At 44.5% G+C, this 20,032-nt stretch overlaps 1 protein-coding gene across 9 annotated transcripts in view; it reads right to left on the bottom strand.

Annotated features, from left to right (window-relative positions):
• ATXN1 (ataxin 1) overlaps nucleotides 1-20,032 on the bottom strand; it is a 349,478-nt gene that overhangs the window by 17,647 nt on the left and 311,799 nt on the right. For all 9 annotated transcript variants that reach the window (XM_070747309.1, XM_070747310.1, XM_070747308.1 and 6 more), the window contains one exon: nucleotides 4,718-6,752. In XM_070747309.1, the coding sequence (XP_070603410.1) occupies nucleotides 4,718-6,595 (1,878 nt within the window). In that variant the 5' untranslated portion in view covers nucleotides 6,596-6,752. The remainder of the gene's footprint in view (nucleotides 1-4,717; nucleotides 6,753-20,032) is intronic.

Genomic DNA, 20,032 nt, shown 5'->3' with positions numbered 1-20,032 from the left:
ACAACAACAACAACACTGTATTACAAAAAAGCAGATGGAGGTTTCCTATCATGTAATCAGGCCAGGAAAATACTATTATGTGATAGCTACTGCCTGTACATATATACTATACAGTGATACCTTGTCATACAAACTTAATTGGTTCCGGGACGAGGTTCTTAAGGTGAAAAGTTTGTAAGATGAAACAATGTTTCCCATAGGAATCAATGGAAAAGCGATTAATGCGTGCAAGCCCAAAATTCACCCCTTTTGCCAGCCGAAGCGCCCAATTTTGCACTGCTGGGATTCTTCTGAGGCTCCCCTTGCTGGGAAACCCCACCTCCGAAATTCCGTTGCCAGTGAAGCGCCCATTTTTGCACTGCTGGGATTCTCCTGCTGGGATTTCCCTGCAGCATCACAAAAACACGGAAGTCCGGAGGTGGGGTTTCCCATGGAAGGGAGCCTCAGAGGAATCCCAGAAGTGCAAAAACGGGTGCTTCACTGGCAACGGAAGTCCGAAAACGGGGCATCCCAGCGGTGGCGGTGGGTTTGTAAGGTGAAAATAGTTTGTAAGAAGAGGCAAAAAAATCTTAAACCCTGGGTTTGTATCTCGAAAAGTTTGTATGATGAGGCGTTTGTAAGACGAGGTATCACTGTATTTGCATTCAACGTGTATGTCATTATATTTCGGACACATTTTCTTTAATTTCTGTTGAGACTAAAGTTTAGTCAGAAGCATCCTTACCTATGTCCTTTAGAGACATAGGTTAAACAAATTAAAAAATAAAATCTTATTCCAGGTTTTTATTCCTTAATTTTCATTTGCAAAAGAATTTTTCGAAAAGTTCATTTCATTTCTTATAGCACACCTTTTCATACACATTATTTCTGTATCCGTGGCCTGAGACAGATAACTTTGGGTATGCTTTCGATCTCAGCTGTCTACTGGAACAGCAAAACTCCAGATAGCCTATTCTTGTAAAATTGCTTTAAAGGAAAACGTACAGATTTAACAGAACTGGAAGATTGCTTATTGACCACATGTATTTCAAACATGGTCACACTAGATACCCATCACTGAATCAAATCAGTTCCACAATAAGAAACAAGAGATGGAGAAATGCAATCCAATCAGCTAGAACTCTTGCAGTGTAGACCACTCATGATTAGTGACAAATATATAGTTCAAAGTTAGAAAATTAAAGACAATAGTTGTGAAAGACAGTCATAACATATGTCGCATGTTGGGCTATGCTTTATTTATTTATGAACTAGAAATGAAGGGGCTATGGAAAGAGACATTGTAAAAACCAAAATGGAAAACAAAAACCCCCAAGAATATCTTTCAGGCATTTATCATGAGAAATTGGGGAAGGCAGATGAAAGCTTTAGGAAACAAGAAGGACAACTCAACTCAGACTTCCAGGAAGAAATGTCAAAGAAAGCTATCTCAATCCAGAACATCAACAGGAAAAGAATTTTTTTTAGATCTTTAAAAAACATATTTAAGGTATACAAATGTGATTACAGAATCACAGAAATGTTTGTGGAGAGAAAATATACTTGCGAATTACGGTACTTATAAAAAGTGAGGAATGATGCATCAGTTTCAAGTATAAAACTATTGTGCATATATAAATGCCACTGAACTGTTTAAAAGTGCAGGAGAAAAGACAATTATACGGTAAATAACTCTATGTCAAAACAAGGCCTTGGGACCTAAAACTGGAAAAAAAAATCAATGCATATTTCTATACTGAAGAACGAACAAACAGATACCTCACACAGGTAAGGTTTTCTCACATATTTCATTCAGAAAAATAAGGAAAGAAAACTCAAAGTAAAAGCGAGGTTTCAGAAAAGACAGATTGACATATTATAAGTTAGTTATTATTATACATATAGGAACAAAAGAATTCAAGAAGATTTACCTTGCTTCACTGACTGGCAATGCCTTTGACCTTAGGAATGATACTTGAATATGGAACCTAAAGGCTAAAGAATGTATCAGAACACCCAGATTATTCTTCTGAAGGAACTTTACTATGAACAAAAAGTACCGTATTTTTCAGACTATAAGACCTTCCGGACTATAAAATACGCCTAGGGGCATTTTGGGGAGGGGAAAAAAATCTGCCTCTGCCTCCCAGTAATTTGCCTCCTTGTAGCAAATAGCAAACAGCCTGGTCAGCTTCAGCACAGCCTGATTTAGCACAAGCAGCTGATTGGCAGTTGGATCTGCCTCCCGGAATACTGCTTATCAGCTCTTCCAGAGTGCGGGGATCAGCTCTTCCAGACTGCGGGGCTCTTCCACCCATCGCCACTGTCGCCGCTCATTGCCGCATGCCCCACTTTCTGCCTCTGTGTGTCCCATTTTTGGCCCATTCAAGGTGGCAGGGATCACCGCTGCCTATCTCCATCACCTAGAATGGCCCAAAAATGAGCCCCACGGAGGCCTTAAATGGGACACATGGAGGCGGTGATGGGTGATGATGATCTTTGCAGACTGGATAGGTCTTATTCTGGGAGGCAGATCCAATCACCAATCAGCTGCTGGTGTTAAATCAAGCTGTGCTGAAGCTGACTTGGCTGTTTTCTACAAGGAGGCAAATTGCTGGGAGACAGAGGTCGAAGGGAGGAGGGGCCGGTGGGTGGGTGTTTTGGCAACATACGTTCTATAAGATGCATAGACATTTCCACCCACTTTTTTTGGGGGGGGAGAAGTGCATCTAATACACTGAAAAATAGGGTAACTATTAAGAACTGGATTTCAAGAACCAAAGTGAATAAAAAATGGGGACAAAGAAACAAATTGTCCCCCCTTCTCTTTAACTTGTACAGCAAATCCATTATAAGAGCGGGATTGGAAGGGATGATAGCTGGAATCAAAGTTGGGAGTTGAAACATCTTCTGAGATGACACAATTTTGTTAGAAAAGGAAAGAGCTTTATAACCGGTTATTATGAAAAAAGGGGAAAGGGAAAATCTGTCTTTATATGAAATATTGTCAAAGTGGAAATGCAACTTGCATGTTTAATGAACTTACAACTGATGGTGAATAAGTGAAGGGAGTAGATAATATGATGTATCTAGTATAACAATAGATAAAAATGGACAGTGTGCTGTAGCAATGTACTGGAGAATAATCTTAAAAGAGAAAGACAATGAAAAACTCTGACAAGATTATGGAGGTCAAAGCTGTTTCAATAACAGTGAAGTTTGTAACAGTTAAAACAATTGCCTTTCCAATGATAACATATTTCTGTTGAAGCTGAATATCGGGAGTGTGTAGGATAATGAAGATAGATGCTTTGAACTGTAGAATTACAGATGTTTTACTGTGAGTATCATGGACTACAGAAAGAACAGATCAGTTATTCCAGTACCAGATAAAGGCTGACTGGTGACTTGAAATGATGACTACCAAGCAGAAATACTGTATACATAAATGTTATTGAGTGAATGATGGACTATTACTGCTGCTGCTGTTACTATTATTATTATTATTATTATTATTATTATTATTATTATTATTATTACAACATATTGGGAAGTTAAGCAAAGGAAAAGAAGAAGACAATGGGGTAAAATGGTTGGATAGTAGTAACAAGATTATTGGAACAGAAGAATTATCAGTTATTAGTAAAGATAGGTCAGTTAATAAGGGTTTCTCCACACAGTCCATAGGAATTGAACTGCTTCTATGATATATATCTAAGCTAATTAATGTGCAGATCCTTTTAAATAATGGAATGTAGCTTCAAAGAGTTTTCTAAGTTTTTCAAGTTCAAACCACCCACTGCATTCTAAAATGCTGCTGATATAATGGGGAAAAGACTAGAGAAATCAACTATATTTTTCAACTATACTTGACACTATAAAGCAGACCAAAAATATTTTGAAAACAACATCTGCTGACATTTCATTAATGGGGACAAGAATTTGTGAATAGATACCAGAAAGTATTTATCAAGGCCCATATTTAACATGCTAACAAAACTATTAGCAAATATACTGTTACAGGTAAAATATTAAAATATTCTAGATTACAAGCCAAAAATTTTCATACATATTCTTTTACTTTTCACTACTCTGTTCTGGCTTAATTTCATTATTTTTTTAAGCAAGACAAAATTATAGTTGATTATTTTTTCTCCATGTATTAGTGTTAATAGTTAAAGTTAACTACTAAAGTTAAACTAATAAATCCTTATGAGAAACGCAAGTCCCTGTATTGGTTCTCTATTGCTCAATTAATTGAAGAGCAAAGAAGTAACAGTAAGAATGTGCTTTTATTTGACTAAATTACAAGGTCATAAAACAATGGTCCACCATTTCTCAGGAGAGGGTTTCTTTCTTGTGATTCTGTTTAATTCTTAGCTTAAAGAAAACCCTTATGTGTTTAAACTCTACATATGTTAATTAGTCCAAAATATTCATTCTTTTGGGATTTAATACTAAAAGCAGAATATCTATTAAGCATGGTAAGTCACATAATATTTATATTTCTATAAGGGTCCAAACTGCAGTAATCTTCGGCTACATAACAATAATTTCATCCAATTGATTCCTTTGTCACTAGTATAATTTCCGCAAGGCCATTCATGCACCCGGTCACTAATCTATTTTAGTCTGAGGCTAAGAGACTAAGAATCAAGAGCTGGGATAATAAGAACATTGTGTCTACTTTCCTAATGACTCCTTCTCTTCCCCAACAAGCTCTCGTCGTGTTGATTACCTGTGCTCGGTGCTCTCCGACTGCAAACTGTATCATAGCAATGCCTGGATTATGGCTGTCGTCAATTCTTTCTACGGTGCTGGAATCTATTTTCAGGTCGCTGCTAATTTCTGCACTCTGTATAAAGTCTTCCGTTTTTAAGTCTTCTACTTTCTTCAGCTCTCCATTTGCCAACTGAATTATAGAGCCTTTCATAAAATAAGGAGGCAATATAGCAGGAGCTGTTGCTGAAGGTGGTACCGGCTGGACCAGGGGGAGATGGATCTGGGCCTGGACCACAGCTGCTTGGTAAGCCGTCTGGTTTACCAGGGACTCAGCATTAAAATTCTCACTTTTTGGAATGGAGGTTGTGACAAACGTATGAGGCACTGCTGCTAGCTGGGGAGATGACGTGGCTATAGCAGGTGGTACCCCCGAGGAGTCGATATCTGCACTTCCTACTGGTATTAAGAGAGGTTGGGTACCAGGGATCACCAGATGCTGTGGTAGACTTCCAGGATAGCCAAAGGCTTGCTGTTGACTGCTCAGATAGCTAATTACTGGTGGTTGAGTCCCAGTGTAAAAGGCTGTAGCTGGCAACCCAACGGGCAGCTGCTCTGAAGCACTATGGGTGGTCTGAATGACAGTGTGCGGGGATAAAGTGGCAACTGCCTTCATCCCTTCGTGACCAATAGTCTGCTGCGGGGACAAAGCATAGGATCGGTGGCCCGTCTTTCCTAAATGCAAACTTCCCTTTTCGTTGACAGCTGAAGGAGGTGTTTCTCTGTTGGTGGACGGCTGAGCCTCCAGGTCTGCAGTAGGTGTACCGCTGTTGGGGACAACCATAACAGGGGGCCGGACAGCAGAGGAATCACGTGCAATATAATCAGCAGGACCAGAGTGGACTACCACATGCCTGGCCTCGTAATGATGATGAGATGGTTTATTGCCTGATTTGATAAGATTGACTTCAGAAGAGGGTGAGATGCCATAGCGCCTACTCTTGTCTACTTCCCCATTCAGGATTTCTTTCGCTTGCATAGCCTGCAACCGGCCGCTCTCGGACTTCTTAGTGGTCTCCCTGGTAATAAAGTGGCCACCAGAATCTGCATATTGCACGACCACCTGGGAGGAAGGGCCAAGGGCAAACGCATGAGGAATCACCGTCTGGTGAGGATGCAAATGGACTGGGATGGCTGGGGGAGAGACGTTCCTAACGGCGCTCTGAGAGTTGGGAATATGGACGTACTGGTTTTGCTGAATAGGTGGAGGAGACCCTGCCGTGATCAATCCAGGTGTCCTGACTAAATGCGGCTCAACTTTTTGGCCTGGTTGGCTAAGATTGCTCATGGTGGCCAGCAAAGAGTTATATGCCTCCAGCTGCGATCGCTGGGATGGAGTGGTTGCAACAGCAGTGGCGGAGGCTGCCGTGGTGGTTGCAGAATTAGCTGTTGGGGAAATTAGCGGGGAAGGGATGAATCCGGCATATGGTCCACTGTACTGAGGCCCAACAAACTGGAAAGCATGCTGCAAGTGTGTGTACTGCACCGGCGAAACAGGTGTTCCGGCCTGTGAAAGTGCAGAGGGGTACACTGTGGAAAGTGTGGCAGAGGCTGGAACAGACCTAGGAGCGCTAGGTAGGGAATAATCCACTCCTGTAGAAAGGGACTTGTGTAAACCGACTCCTTGCTGTGAACCAGCCTCCACCGAAGTACCTCCAGACCGATTCCGCCCACTGCTGTGGCTGCTGGTTGTACTTGAGAGCCATGTTATATTATCTGCACGGTGATTTTCACTGGCCAGAAATAACGGCTTCACCTCGGAAGGCAGGCTGGTTGAAGGGATCTCCCGCTTCTTGGGGGGCAGGCATTCATTGCTTCTCTCTTGGTTGGATTTCATTTTTCACCGGCCCCCTGCCCTTATCTTCTGTGGCTTCACTGCCTGGCTGGCTCTGATTTCAGTCTGCCAAGTGGAAAATCACATTTGATTTCTTTTGTGGATCCAGAGACTTCATGAGGAATCATCTCCTTATGACCACAATCTTCTACAAGCATCTCTGAAATGAGTAAGAAAAGGAGGGAAAGAAAAGAGAAAATCAAAATTTTAACATGGAGGAAAAGAAAACTGAAACTCAAAACATCCAAAGAGTTAAAGTTTAACCAGCAGTTTTATGGTTATAGCTGAATAGAAATCTGGTTAGGTAGAGTGGTTGAGGCGTCAAGCTAAAGACCAGGAGATTGTGAATTCTTGTCTTGGCTATGGCACAAATCCAGCTAGGAGACCTTGGCCCAATAACTCTTTTTCAGCCCTAGGAACCAGTACAAGTGCACTAGAGTACAAGTGCACTAGAATGCCTTCCATCCCCTGTCCTATTGCTCTCCTATATCTCCTATACCTTTCTTCTATTCCTATATCTCTTCTTCTATTCTTTCACTGATATGTTCTATTACTATATCTTCTTTTCTATTATTTCTTAGATATATTTTACTATGAGTATCTCCTCTATAACCTTCATCATGTATTTTACTATGTGTATATAGATACAGTATTCCCTCGATTTTCACGGGGGATGCGTTCTAAGACCGTCCGCGAAAGTCGAATTTCCGCGAAGTAGAGATGCGGAAGTAAATACACTATTTTTGGCTATGAACAGTATCACAAGCCTTCCCTTAGCACTTTAAACCCCTAAATTGCAATTTCCCATTCCCTTAGCAACCATTTAGATTATTACTCACCATGTTTATTTATTAAAGTTTATTAAAAAAAATATTTATTAAAGGCGGACGAAAGTTTGGCAATGACATATGATGTCATCGGACGGGAAAAACCGTGGTATGGGGGGGGGGGAACTGCGAAATATTTTTTAATTAATATTTTTGAAAAACCGTGGTATAGACTTTTCGCGAAGTTCGAACCCGCGAAAATCGAGGGAACACTGTATATACCCACTAAAACCCTCATTGTGTGTTGGACAAAATAAATAAATAAATTATGAAAAATTGTGTCTGAAAAACCTTGTTAAGAAAATCCCAGGGATTTATCCAGGAGTCAAAACTGACTCAAAGGCAAAAGGAAAAGAAAAAGAAACAAAATTGAATAATAATAAAGGCTAGGCATCCCATACTGTTGGCTCATTGTTTTAGAGATAGTTCTTTACCTAAACAGAGATACAGAAGGACCACAGTAGGCAAAAAAGCAGTGAAAGCAGAAGTGACTTCTGACTTCCTGTCGGCTTCTCCATTGAGAATTTCCTTGTGACAATCTGGCAGGGAAGATTGGAAATCTCCCTTTCCTTCCCAGCAGCCAAATAAGTAGTTGCTGCTGAGTGCAGGAGGGAGGGAGGAACTTCATCTCAGCTCCTAACGGTTGCTCTGGCTTTGTGGTGCGCAAGGCTCCCGCTCCTGGCACTGATTGGCTTCAAAAGAGGGAAGAAACTATTGCAGTGTTTTTCAACCAGTGTGCCGTGGCACACTAGTGTGCCGTGAGACATGGTCAGGTGTGCCGCGAAGCTCAGCAAGAGAGAGAAAGAGAGAGAGAGAAAGAAATCAAGAGAAAGAGAGAAAGAAAGCAAGAGAGAGAGAGAGAAAGAAAGCAAGAGAGAGAGAAAGAGAGAGAGAAAGAAAGCAAGAGAGAAAGAGAAAGAGAGAGAAAGAGAGGGAGGGAAGGAGGGAGAGAGAAAGAGCAAAAAAGAGAGTAAGGAAGGAAGAGAGAAAGAAAGAGGGATGGAGAGAGAAGAAGGAAGGAAGAGAGAGAAAGAGGGGGAGAAATAGAGCGAAAGGGAGGAAGAGAGAGAGGGAATTTTTTTGTCCAAACTTTTTTTAGCCCTCCCACTCCCCCCCCCCCCCCCGCTCAATGTGGCCCATGATTTTGTATATGTAAAAAATGTGCCGCAGCTCAAAAAAGGTTGAAAATCACTGAACTATTGCCTTCAGTTTAGGTCAGCTAGGAAATGGGCACGAAATGTTATAAATAAACATCACCTTACTGCAGTGGCAGTTCAGTAAAGCTGCCACTGCCAGTAGCCTAAAACAGCCACAACCTCCCCAAACATCATTCATTTAGGAATCGTGAGTCCCCATATTTTGGATTCATTCTGTAAGTTAGTCCATTTGAGATACCTTGGTTCAAAGTTTGTTGCCCTGTGATGCATCATTTTTTCACCCAATTAAAGATCATGACAACAAAAGCTTTAGTAGTACAGTGGTACCTCTACTTAAGAACGCATCTACTTAAGAACTTTTCTAGATAAGAACCCGAGCCCGGAATTTTTTTTTTGCCTCTTCTTCTTCCAAAATCTTTTTAAATCTTTCTGCATAAATTGAGGTAAATATTTTATAGTCTACATTTAATAATGATATGGGTCTATAATTTTGAATTTTATCTTTATCTGTCCCAGCCTTATGAATTAACGTTATTAACGAGTCGGACCATGATTTTGGTGTTTTACCATCCATAACAATCTCATTAAAAATTTCCGACATATTATTTATTATTACTGTACATCACTTTCTATTTTATACCATTCCGCCGGGATGGCATCCGGCCCTGTAGCTTTATTATTCTTTTGTTTTTTAAGAATCATTTTCTACTTAATGACCCGAGCCCAGAAAAATTTCCCAGGAAATTTGAGAGCGGCACAAAGGCCCAGCCAGTTTCCTGCCATTCCCCCTGGGCTTCTCTCTCTGGCGCAGTGTATGAGAGGCAGCCTCGCACCGGGTGTATGGGAGGTGCGTGCTCCTCCTCGCTGCCTCAGAGTCCCTCTTTTTTTTTTTAAGCCTTAAAGTTTGGGATTTTTTTTTTATTCCTCTCACATCACCTTCTTCCTTCGGCAGCGACTGTCCTCCACCTCTTCTTCCTCCTCCTCCTCCCACCCAAATTCTGAGCTTTTATTTCTTTCCTAATGGGTTTGCACGCATTATTTGCTTTTACATTGATTCCTATGGGAAAAATCGCTTCTACTTACAAACTTTTCTACTTAAGAACCTGGTCACGAACGAATTAAGTTCTTAAGCAGAGGTACCACTGTATAAAGTAGGTTAGGCGTCCCCAACCCCGCACTGCGGCCTACAACTGGGCCATGGAAGGGCCAACGTGTGCATGTGTGCAGCTCCATTTATGAGAACGGCAGGTGCAAGTGCCCACAGCTCACGCAAATGGAGTTGCGCACCACTCATGCGTAGCTATTTCCTCTCTCCCGCCGCCAATCCACTAAGATGGAAAGGTTGGGGAACACTGCAGTAGACGATTCATACAAGTAAGCTAAATCAATGTAGACATTATCAAACTATTACAAGATGGAGAAATTCTTTCGCAGCTCTTATTAAGAACTTGACTCTAAACCACGTGCCGCACGAATCCCAGCGACCAGTTAGGTCCCACAGAGTTGGCCTTCTCCGGGTCCCATCAACTAAACAATGTCGTTTGGCGGGACCCAGGGGAAGAGCCTTCTCTGTGGCGGTCCTGACCCTTTGGAACCAACTCCCCCCAGATATCAGAGTTTCCCCCACCCTCCTAGCCTTTCGTAAGCTCCTTAAAACCCACCTCTGTCGTCAGGCATGGGGGAATTGACATGTTCCCTCCCCCTAGGCTTATAAAATTTATGCATGGTACACTAGTATGTATGATTGGTTTAATTTGTGGTGTTTTTTTAAATTAACTTAAATATTAGATTTGTTTTATATTGTATTGTTATTGCTGTGAGCCGCCCCGAGTCTGCGGAGAGGGGCGGCATACAAATCTGATTGAACTTAAACTTAAACTTAAACTTAAAGGAGAAGGGTTTAAAAGAACCGTTGTACATACCTGAACGGTCTTCTCAGTGCTCTGGAAGGAGAGTCCATCATGGGTTGTTAACCAATCCTATTGGTAGAGACTGAGTTAATTTAAATAATTAATTAACTGGCACCGCCCCCTTAGCAGCCCCCATGAGCCAGTTTTAAAAACGAAGACAATGTAAATCAGAAAATTTTTATTAACTTCATAACCAAACAATAAACTGTAACAGTCCCAGCACTCCGGCGACCTGGCCAAACACCATGCCGGGTGGGTATGGACTCTCCTTCCAGAGCACTGAGAAGACCGTTCAGGTATGTACAACGGTTCTTCTCCATTGACTCTGGAAGGAGAGTCCATCATGGGATATACCAAAGATCAAGTCCCCTGGGAGGGAAAAGGCTGGGCCGAGGTCGTTGGAGTGACACACACTCGCTGTAAGACACGCCTGCCAAATGAAGCCTCCGCCGAAGCCCATGAGTCCAGTTTATAATGGCGTATAAAAGTAGAAGAGGAGGCCCAAGTAGCGGCACGACAGATATCCTCCAAGGAAGCTTGCGTTGACCAAGCCGCTGAAGCAGCCGCACTTCTGGTGGAATGGGCCAGGACCCCGGCGGGGGGAGACTGAGATCTCGATGCATAAGCCTCCGCAATGCAATCTTTAATCCAGCGACTAAGGGATTGCGAAGACACTGCAAGACCCATTGAGGTCTGAGCAAAGGAAACAAAGAGTCTTTCTGTCTTTCGAAAAGGCGCTGTCCTCCTGATATAGAGCTTCAAGGCTCTTCGGACATCGATCTTGTGCCAACGAAGTTCAGAGGGATGTTGACCATGTGTGCAGAAGTCTGGTAGAACCAGTTCCTGCCGTCTGTGAAAATCGGAATTCACCTTCGGGATAAACGAAGGGTCCAACCGGAGCACCACTCTGTCCGGATGGAACACACATAAGTCTGGCCTGACGGAAAGTGCTGACAACTCCGAGACTCTACGGGCAGATGTAATCGCCACCAAAAACAATGTCTTTATTGATAACAGTCTATAGGAGATCGACCTCATTGGCTCAAAGGGGGGTCCCGTGAGGGCCCGTAACACTAGGGTGAGGTCCCATGTCGGGAATCTCCTTACCGGAGGAGCGTGTTGGTTAATAGCTCCTTTGATGAAATCTCTCACCCATGGATGTTGAGCTAAAGATCGGAACTCTGATACACGGACGATAGTGGACAGGGCCGCCACCTGTCTTTTCAAAGTGTTGGGGGCTAAACCCCGCTCAATGCCTGATTGGAGAAATTCAAGAATTGCAATGAGCGAGGCCTGCTTTGGATCACAATGACGGGCCGAACAAAATCTGCAGAAGGCTGCCCACGTTGCCTGGTATATCCGCACTGTCGATGGCCGACGAGCCGCCTGCATAGTCGCAATGACAGTGTCCGGTAGGTGTTGCTGCACTAGTCGCTCCCGCTCACACGCCAGGCGGTTAACTGGAACCATTGAGGCTCCGGGTGACAAATGGAGCCCTGAGTGAGGGAGACTAGGCGATCCGGAATCCTCCAAGGAGGGGACACAGAGAGAGCTACCAGGTCCGCGAACCAAGGCCGACGGGGCCAATATGGCGCCACTAAGATGACCTCCGCCGCCTCCTGAATTATTTTGTCCAGCACCCGTTGCAGTAGACACGTTGGGGGAAAAGCATACAGTAGGCCGCTGGGCCATGGAGACAAGAGAGCGTTGACTTTCTCCGCCCTCGGTGAAGGGAACCGTGAATAAAACCTCACCAGCTGCGTGTTGGCTTGAGATGCAAAGAGGTCCACCAGAGGAGTCCCGAAACGTTGACTTATCAGGTGAAATACTCCGGGATCCAGTCTCCACTCTCCGGGGTCCAGGGTAGATCTGCTCAGCCAGTCTGCCTGAACGTTGCTGGTCCCGGCTATATGTTCGGCCGACAGAGAGGCTAAACGGGGTTCCGCCCAGTCGAAGAGAGCCGCTGACTCGACCATTAAGCGAAGCGACTTCGTTCCCCCTTGATGATTCAGGTGGGCCCTGGTAGCAACATTGTCGGTCAAGACCAACACATGCTTGCCCAGAACCCAAGGGAGGAAGGCCTGAAGAGCCAGAAAGACAGCCCTGAGCTCCAAAAAGTTGATGTTGATTGGGCTCAGATCTTCCGGAGACCAAAGGCCCTGGGCCATGTGTAGCCCCATGTGGGCCCCCCAACCGGACAGACTGGCATCCGTTGTGAGGATTAAGCGGTCCCGGTTGCAGAAGAAGGTTCCGTTGTCTAAGGCAGGGGAAGTCCACCAGCCCAACGATGCCTTGACCGAGAAAGGAAGGTGAACTGATTTTTGAGAGTGACTCAGCTTGGCCTTTTGCCAAGGTAGAAGAAACCATTGAAGGGCCCTGAGATGATGACGGGCCCAAGGTACAATGCCGATAGCGGAAACAAGGGTGCCCAGGAGCTTGGAAAGGAATGCGAGAGACACCCGATGTTGTTGCCGAAGATGTGAAATCAATTGTCGGATGTTTGCCATCCTTTCTGGAGACAAAGTCACAGTCCCTGTGGAGGTGTCTATCATGGAACCCAGGTGCAACAGCCTGGCTGTCGGAAGAAGATGACTTTTTTCCTCGTTGATTGTGAACCCATGGGATTCCAACGTGTGTCTGGTAACTGCCAAATCTGCCAGCGCCCTCTGGGAGGAACTGGACAGGATAATGAGATCGTCCAGGTATGCCAGAACACGAATACCCTGGGATCTGATTTCCGCCGTCAGAACGTCGAGCAACTTTGTAAAGGTGCGAGGGGCCGACGACAGGCCGAACGGCATTGCCCTGTACTGATAGTGAGAGCCTCCCAGGGCGAACCGGAGAAACCTCCGATGAGACTGTAGGATGGGCACATGCAGGTAGGCCTCTTTTAAGTCTATGGAGGTTAATAGGTCGTGCATTCGAATTGCGGCCAAGATGGTTTGAAGGGAATGCATCCGGAATCGCCGATATTTGATATAAGTATTGAGGTGCTTTAAATTGAGGATCATGCGAACCCCTCCCGATGACTTTGGCACAAGGAAGACCTTTGAATAAAAGCCGGTACCTATCTCGTGCCTGGGCACCTCCTCTATTGCACGGATCTCCAACAGATGGGCAACCTCTTGCAGAAGCTGAGATCTCTTCAGGGGGTCCCGCTGAACTGGGCACTGCACATAACGGTAAGGAGGGGGCTGCAGGAACTCCAAGCGCAAGCCCTGGGAGACAGTTGCTAACGCCCACCTGTCGGAGGATGTAGTCCGCCAGGCGGCTTCGAAAAACCGAAGTTTTCCTCCCAGGGGTTGTTGAAGAGAGTCACTTAGAGCGCTTGAAGCCCCTCTGGCTGCCACGAAAGGGGCGTCTCGACTGTTGATACCCTCTTTGGCGATCCTGGAAGGGCGCTCTATCTCCCCGAAACGTGTTGGAGTTATATGGGGTCTGAGAGTAGGGTCTTGCATTCTGACCCGCTGGAGCAGAAGAGTCCCACCGAAAGGACGGCCTGCGCTGGTAGGGAGTATAGCGACGCTCCTGGCGCCGGTAGGCTCTGGGGAGGGACTTTCTTTTATCCTTGTCTTCAACAAGGACTGGATCTAACGCCTCCCCAAAAAGCTTTTCCCCTTGAAAAGGAGCTGAGGCCAGGTTCCATTTGGACTTGAGGTCCGCTGGCCAGCTCCGCAGCCAGAGTAGGCGCCTTGATGATAGCGTTGCTGCCATACTCCTGGCCGAAAACTTGGCAGCATGCAGAGTGGCGTCTGCTGAAAACTCCGCTGCTGCCAACAGCTTCCCAAGATCCTGTCGCAAGCGACCCTCATCTGGTCCAAGTCTGGCCTGCATCTCCTGCAGCCAGACGATAGATGCACGGGTGAAAAAGGAAGCAGCCGCCGCTGCTCGAAATCCCCAGCTCGCCATCTGGTGGGTTTTTCGGATCAACACCTCTGCCTTTCTGTCCTCAGGCTTTAGGCTATCGCCTGTCTCAGAGGGCACTAAAGACTTAGAAATCAGCTGCATGACAGGCTGGTCTATAGGAGGGAATTCCAATAATTTTTCTACCTCCTCATCACATGTGTAGAATCTTCTCTCTACTGCAGAGGGGCCCTGAGCGGCAGCTGGATGTTGCCAGGGTCTTTTGACACTTTGCAGGATTATATCAGAGGATGGGATGTGCTCTGACTCAGGCTGGGGTTCTTTAAAGAGGACTGTAGCCGGTTTTGTCCCATCTGTGGGGTTTGCTGCTTTTTCAGGGCCTGGCAAATCGACAGTCTGTTTTGCTTTATGAAGCAATACCCTGAAAGTTGAGGCCTTAAAGAGCCCAGCAGCCACAGGCTGCTCTGGTGGTGTCTCATCATCAGAGAGCTCATAGTCCTTTTCAATTTCCTCTGACGGGCTGGCCTCCTCAGCCCAAGACCCCAAGCCTGAGGGGGGCGGTGCGCACCACAGGTTTTTTGATTGCACCTGGCGAGGCTGCTGCGTAACTTGTTGCACCCCCGCCGCCATCCCCTGAGTGTAGGCATTATTAATTAAATCCTGAACCGAAGGGGACATCTGAGGCCAAGTATCTGGTTGAGGCCTAATCCCTGTAGAAGCCCAAGGCTCAGGTGGACCACGAAGCCCTGCTGCTGTTGGCGTGAAGGTGGCTGAGGGTCCCTGGCTGCTCCTTAGAGACTGACTTGCTGACCCTGGCCTAGTCTGAATAGGACCAGGAGAAGGGAGCACCTGAGGCATAATTGGCATCTGTCTGTCTGGAGACCAATCGTGGTCTGACATCACCTCTGCTGGTTTTACAGTGGGATTAACAGTGGAAGTGTCCCTGGCCAGGGGCAAATACTGCGCAGACAGAGGAGAGATGGTCAAGGGGGTGTGAAGGGCCGCCTCCAACCTCTTTTCCAAGGCCTGAATCCGTTTTTCAGCCTCCTTAAGTGAGGAAGAGGAGTGCTGGGCCTTGGCCTTGTCTTTGGACCTAGCTTTGGCCTTGGGAGCCGTGCTGGGAGAGGGCAGCTTCACTGGAAGTGACTGATCTTCCATTGTACTCACGGATTAGAAATTGCTGACAGCTTTCTTCACCAAAAAACGAGCACAAAATGGCGATCCGACACCCCTGGGCCTTGCACATGCGCAGAATAGCCCAGCTCCTGTTGTTCGCGCCCAGCAACGGAGCGGAGAGCAACTTTTTCCCGCCCTGCCACAAAATGGCGGGCGCGAGAGCCACTGTAAAAGAGACTTGCACTTTTTAGTGCTGCTGGCTCCTCGCCTCACCCTTATGGGGGGGGGACAATCCCCCCCAGGGACATTAGCCTCTCTCCAGCCAGCCCCGCACTTCCAACATCTTTATTTCACTTTTCGCCGAATCGGCGATCCAGGAAACGGCTTCGGCGGCGGCTTTGGCGGCGGCTTTTTTTCGAGCCGCCGAACAGCTGAGAGGCGCTGGCGCCCAGCCAGCTTTTCAAAATCGCTGTTTCTGGGGAATCGGAGCTTCCCCCAAGCCTCCCAGTGGGGGGGGCGGACCCCCCCACCTTCGGCTCGCAGCCGGGTCTGGCCTCGGAGGCCAGGGACCCCAGGCTGTGACGCTCCTCGCTTGGGGTGGTACCCGCTGAGGGAAGGGGCCCCCGAGGAGATAAAACGGTGGGGGAGTGCCCACGGAGGGCAGAGACCCCTTGCAGGAACCTTTGAAGTCACCTGTAGAAACATAAGAAAAAACATTAAAACTGTCAAAAACAATTTTTTTAAAATTAATTAATTAAATAATTAATTAAATAATTAAATAATCTAAACAAATTTAATCAATTTTAATTAAACCATATATGTCACAACATGAGGTAACTCAGGAGAAAAAACTCAAACGTCTCTACACTTAGACTGAGTTTTTAAAACTGGCTCATGGGGGCTGCTAAGGGGGCGGTGCCAGTTAATTAATTATTTAAATTAACTCAGTCTCTACCAATAGGATTGGTTAACAACCCATGATGGACTCTCCTTCCAGAGTCAATGGAGAACGGAAGCGTAATCCCCATTCTGAGCGCTGCCCAAATCCCACATCCACAGAGGGGATTTGGGATATTTTTTCCTGCAATATGTTTCTCTGCAGCCCCTCAAATCAATGTGGCTCAAAAACCCAATCTTTCTTTTGCCAGCTTTCCCAGCCATAACAGAATTCAATCTGTTCAGTTTTTAGAAGAATTATCTTGATGATATATACAGAGTTCCAAGCCCGTCTGCATCCTTTTTTTCTCCCAACATAATAACTGGATGTAAACAATAATAAAGAGAGTTCACCGTTGCTATCATCCCCAAAAATCAGCCATACATTTTAAAGTTTAATCAGGGCCAATGTAATTATTGTATCATTTTCCTCAACTGAATATTGCAATTTCTTTTTCTTTACGAACGTCTCCTTTCTATAGGGATTCTGAGTTACCAAGCAGATTGGAGCAGCCCCGAAGTGCCAATGATCTCATTATTCTGTTTATTTCTGGACTTTGTTTTGACTTTCGTCCATGTGTATTTTGATGTAATTTTCAGTTTATGTGTGGAGGCACTTAGTCACACTATTGATTAAAACACCGCACTGTAGTAAACCATGCATGAAACCACCACAAAACCGAAAGAATAAGCTTAGGTTATTTGTTTTTCTCTCCCTTTTTGTCCACTGTGGAAATCAGAGTTACCTCAAGGAAGAAAGAGGCAACTAATGAGACAACAACAAAGCAGGAGACTTACCTTTTATTTCCTGCACACACATTTTACTAGGTCAGAAGCACAATCAAATATGCCTCTCAAGTACTGAAATGTTATGCTATAACAACTGAGGTGCCTCCATCCAACTCTTTTTCTCCATTTTTAAAAGGCCATTTGTGGGAGAAGCACCCATGTAGGATTTCACTTTCTGATCCTTTCAATCTCTATCTGCACACACCAGTTTAAACTCTACCTGGCATGGTTAAAATTACATACTACAATAACCCCATATGCAGCTCTGATCGTATCAGGTTCCCTTGTTCCTTAGTAACCAATGAATTGTGAGCTGCAACTGCTGCATGATTGAACTCTGTGTAGGAGGAAAAGCATTAACAAATGACTGGGAACTATTGTGCCATAAGGAGCTCAGTTCAGTACAATTTAGGGGAGGGGGTGAACTCATATATATAAAATAGGATGAGAACAGACTTAAACAGCAGCTTAATATTTCGATAATATTACAATTAGATTCACAGTAACACAATGCCATTATTAGAATAAACTGAGCTGTTACAATATCAGCTATAATGTTTTGGTTCTTATGCGGTACTAATATTCTACAGAATATACAGGTACATGCATTCTATGTCAATCCCACATAACAAAATTAGAACACACAGTCCCTTCTAAATAACCTAAACCCCTACATGGCATAGGAACAGACTATCTCTGAGACCGCCTTCTGCCACACAAATTCCAGCGACCTGTGAGGTCCCACAGAGTTGGTCTTCTTAGGGTTCCGTCGAACAAACAATGTCGGCTGTTGGGACCTAGGGGAAGAGCCTTCTCTGTGGGGGCCCCAGTCCTCTGGAATCAGCTGCCCCCAGAGATTCACACTGCCCCCACTCTCCTTGCCTTCCAAAAGAGTTTAAAAACTTATCTTTGTCGGAGATCTTTGTTAAATCAAAGGAACCTGGGGGCACACAAACTGTGCTCAAAGCAGCCAGGCAGATACTAGGGGAGATAGGCAGTAGCCAAGTAGCCACCCTCAAGTAGCCAGGCCCTACGCCAGTGATGGCAAACCTTTTTTTCCTTGGGTGTCAAAAGAGCGTGCACGCACGCTATTGTGCATGTGCGAGTGCCCACATCCAATCAATGCCTCGGGAGGGCAAAAACAGCTTCCCCCACCCCCTGGAGGCCGGAAACGGCCTGTTTCCAAACTTCTGGTGGGTCCAGTAGGTTCATGTTTCACCCTCCCCAAGATCCAAAGGCTTCCCTGGAGCTGGGGGAGGGTAAAACTGCCCTCTCCCACCCCCCTGGGAGCCAAAAACGCCTTCCCATAGCCTCTGTGTGAGCCAAAAATCAGCTGGCAGGCATAGGCATGCACATTGGAGCTGACCTAGGGCAACGGCTCATGTGTCAGCAGATGTGGCTCTGCGTGTGGCACCCATGCTATAGGTTCACCATCACTTCCCTATGCCATGAAGACCTTTATAGGTAATGAATCACACCCAGAAGGAAATTTGTGACCAGCAGAGCTCATGGATCAGACATGTTCCACAAGTGTGCAAAAGTATCTCCATCATTTGTTTCATTGCCTTCCAGACCAGCTATGCTTCTGGGTAGTCTTCAAGGACAGCCTCAAGAAGAATGCATTACAACAGTCAAAACTGTGAAAACTCTTGCTTATACAACAGTTTGTTTTGTTTTTATAATTTCTATAATAATTTCTAAATTGTGTGAAGACACAGCTTTCTGTAAAAGTCTCTAATGTTGGGAAAGGGAAGATTAAAAGAGGATGATCAGGAGCAAGCTGAATGGATTCAGTTACAGTCAGTTACAATGGCAATAGTACTTTTGGAAGATGTGAAAAGCTAAGTTAGGACAATTATCATGGACCAAAAAATCTACATAATCACCAAGGATCAATATCAACTTGATCAATCACTCTATCAATCAATCTGTTTCACATGTCTGTTATCCTTAGTATCAGGAAAAGATCTTTTTCTTTTTCTGTATTTATTTGTACTTTTTTTGTCTTTAAAATGTACCTATGAGGGTATTGAGATACCCTTGCTATTTTACCTTACTTTTATAAAGATTGCTGCAAAATTTGATGAAGTTTTGAAATCTTTGAAAGAAATCTGTAGGAATTGCAGTTTTATTGTAGGAAAACAGAAACAGTACTTGGACAATCAAATTTGACTGGGATGTATTGATTTTTATGGGTTTTGGGAAGCAGTCATATATACACAAAGATATTGAAAGGAGGCTGCAAACTTTAATAAGTTTATACAGAAGACTATCAAGTACAGCTTTGTTGGATGCAAATGTATTCTGGAAGAAAGACAGATGGCTGTTTCTTCTAACAATAAGTGGCAATTTTATTTGTTAAAACTGTCACATTTTTAATATTAAAAAAACTGTGTGTGAATAAATCATTATTTATTTCTTAGTATTTTGGAAAACTTGCTTACAACTATTTTAGCACAAGCCAGATCAGCTCAAAAAAGAATGGCTGCCATGTCTAGAAATAAAATGAAATGAATGTTGCTTCTTGCCTTCCTTTCTATGCTATAGGCTTTTTTCTCTTACTTCAAAACACACATACCACATAAGCTTTAATATATATATATATTTTTGGGGGGGTGTCAAGTACGCATTGGTAGTATACAAATAACAAAGTTTATATACATGATATTGGTACTAATAATATAAAATTATTCTCTAGTAATTATTCTCTAATAATTCCCTATTTTATATATCCAGTGTTTTCACAACAAAGATGATCTGGAACAGATAATATACAGTGATACCTTGTCTTATAAACTCAATTGGTTCCGGGATGAGGTTCTTAAGGTGAAAAGTTTGTAA

The sequence above is a fragment of the Erythrolamprus reginae genome, chromosome 3, assembly GCF_031021105.1.
Source record: "Erythrolamprus reginae isolate rEryReg1 chromosome 3, rEryReg1.hap1, whole genome shotgun sequence".
Taxonomy (NCBI): Eukaryota; Metazoa; Chordata; class Lepidosauria; order Squamata; family Dipsadidae; genus Erythrolamprus; species Erythrolamprus reginae.
Note: the sequence above shows the minus strand (reverse complement) of the source record. Positions and strands in the feature narration are given on the sequence as shown.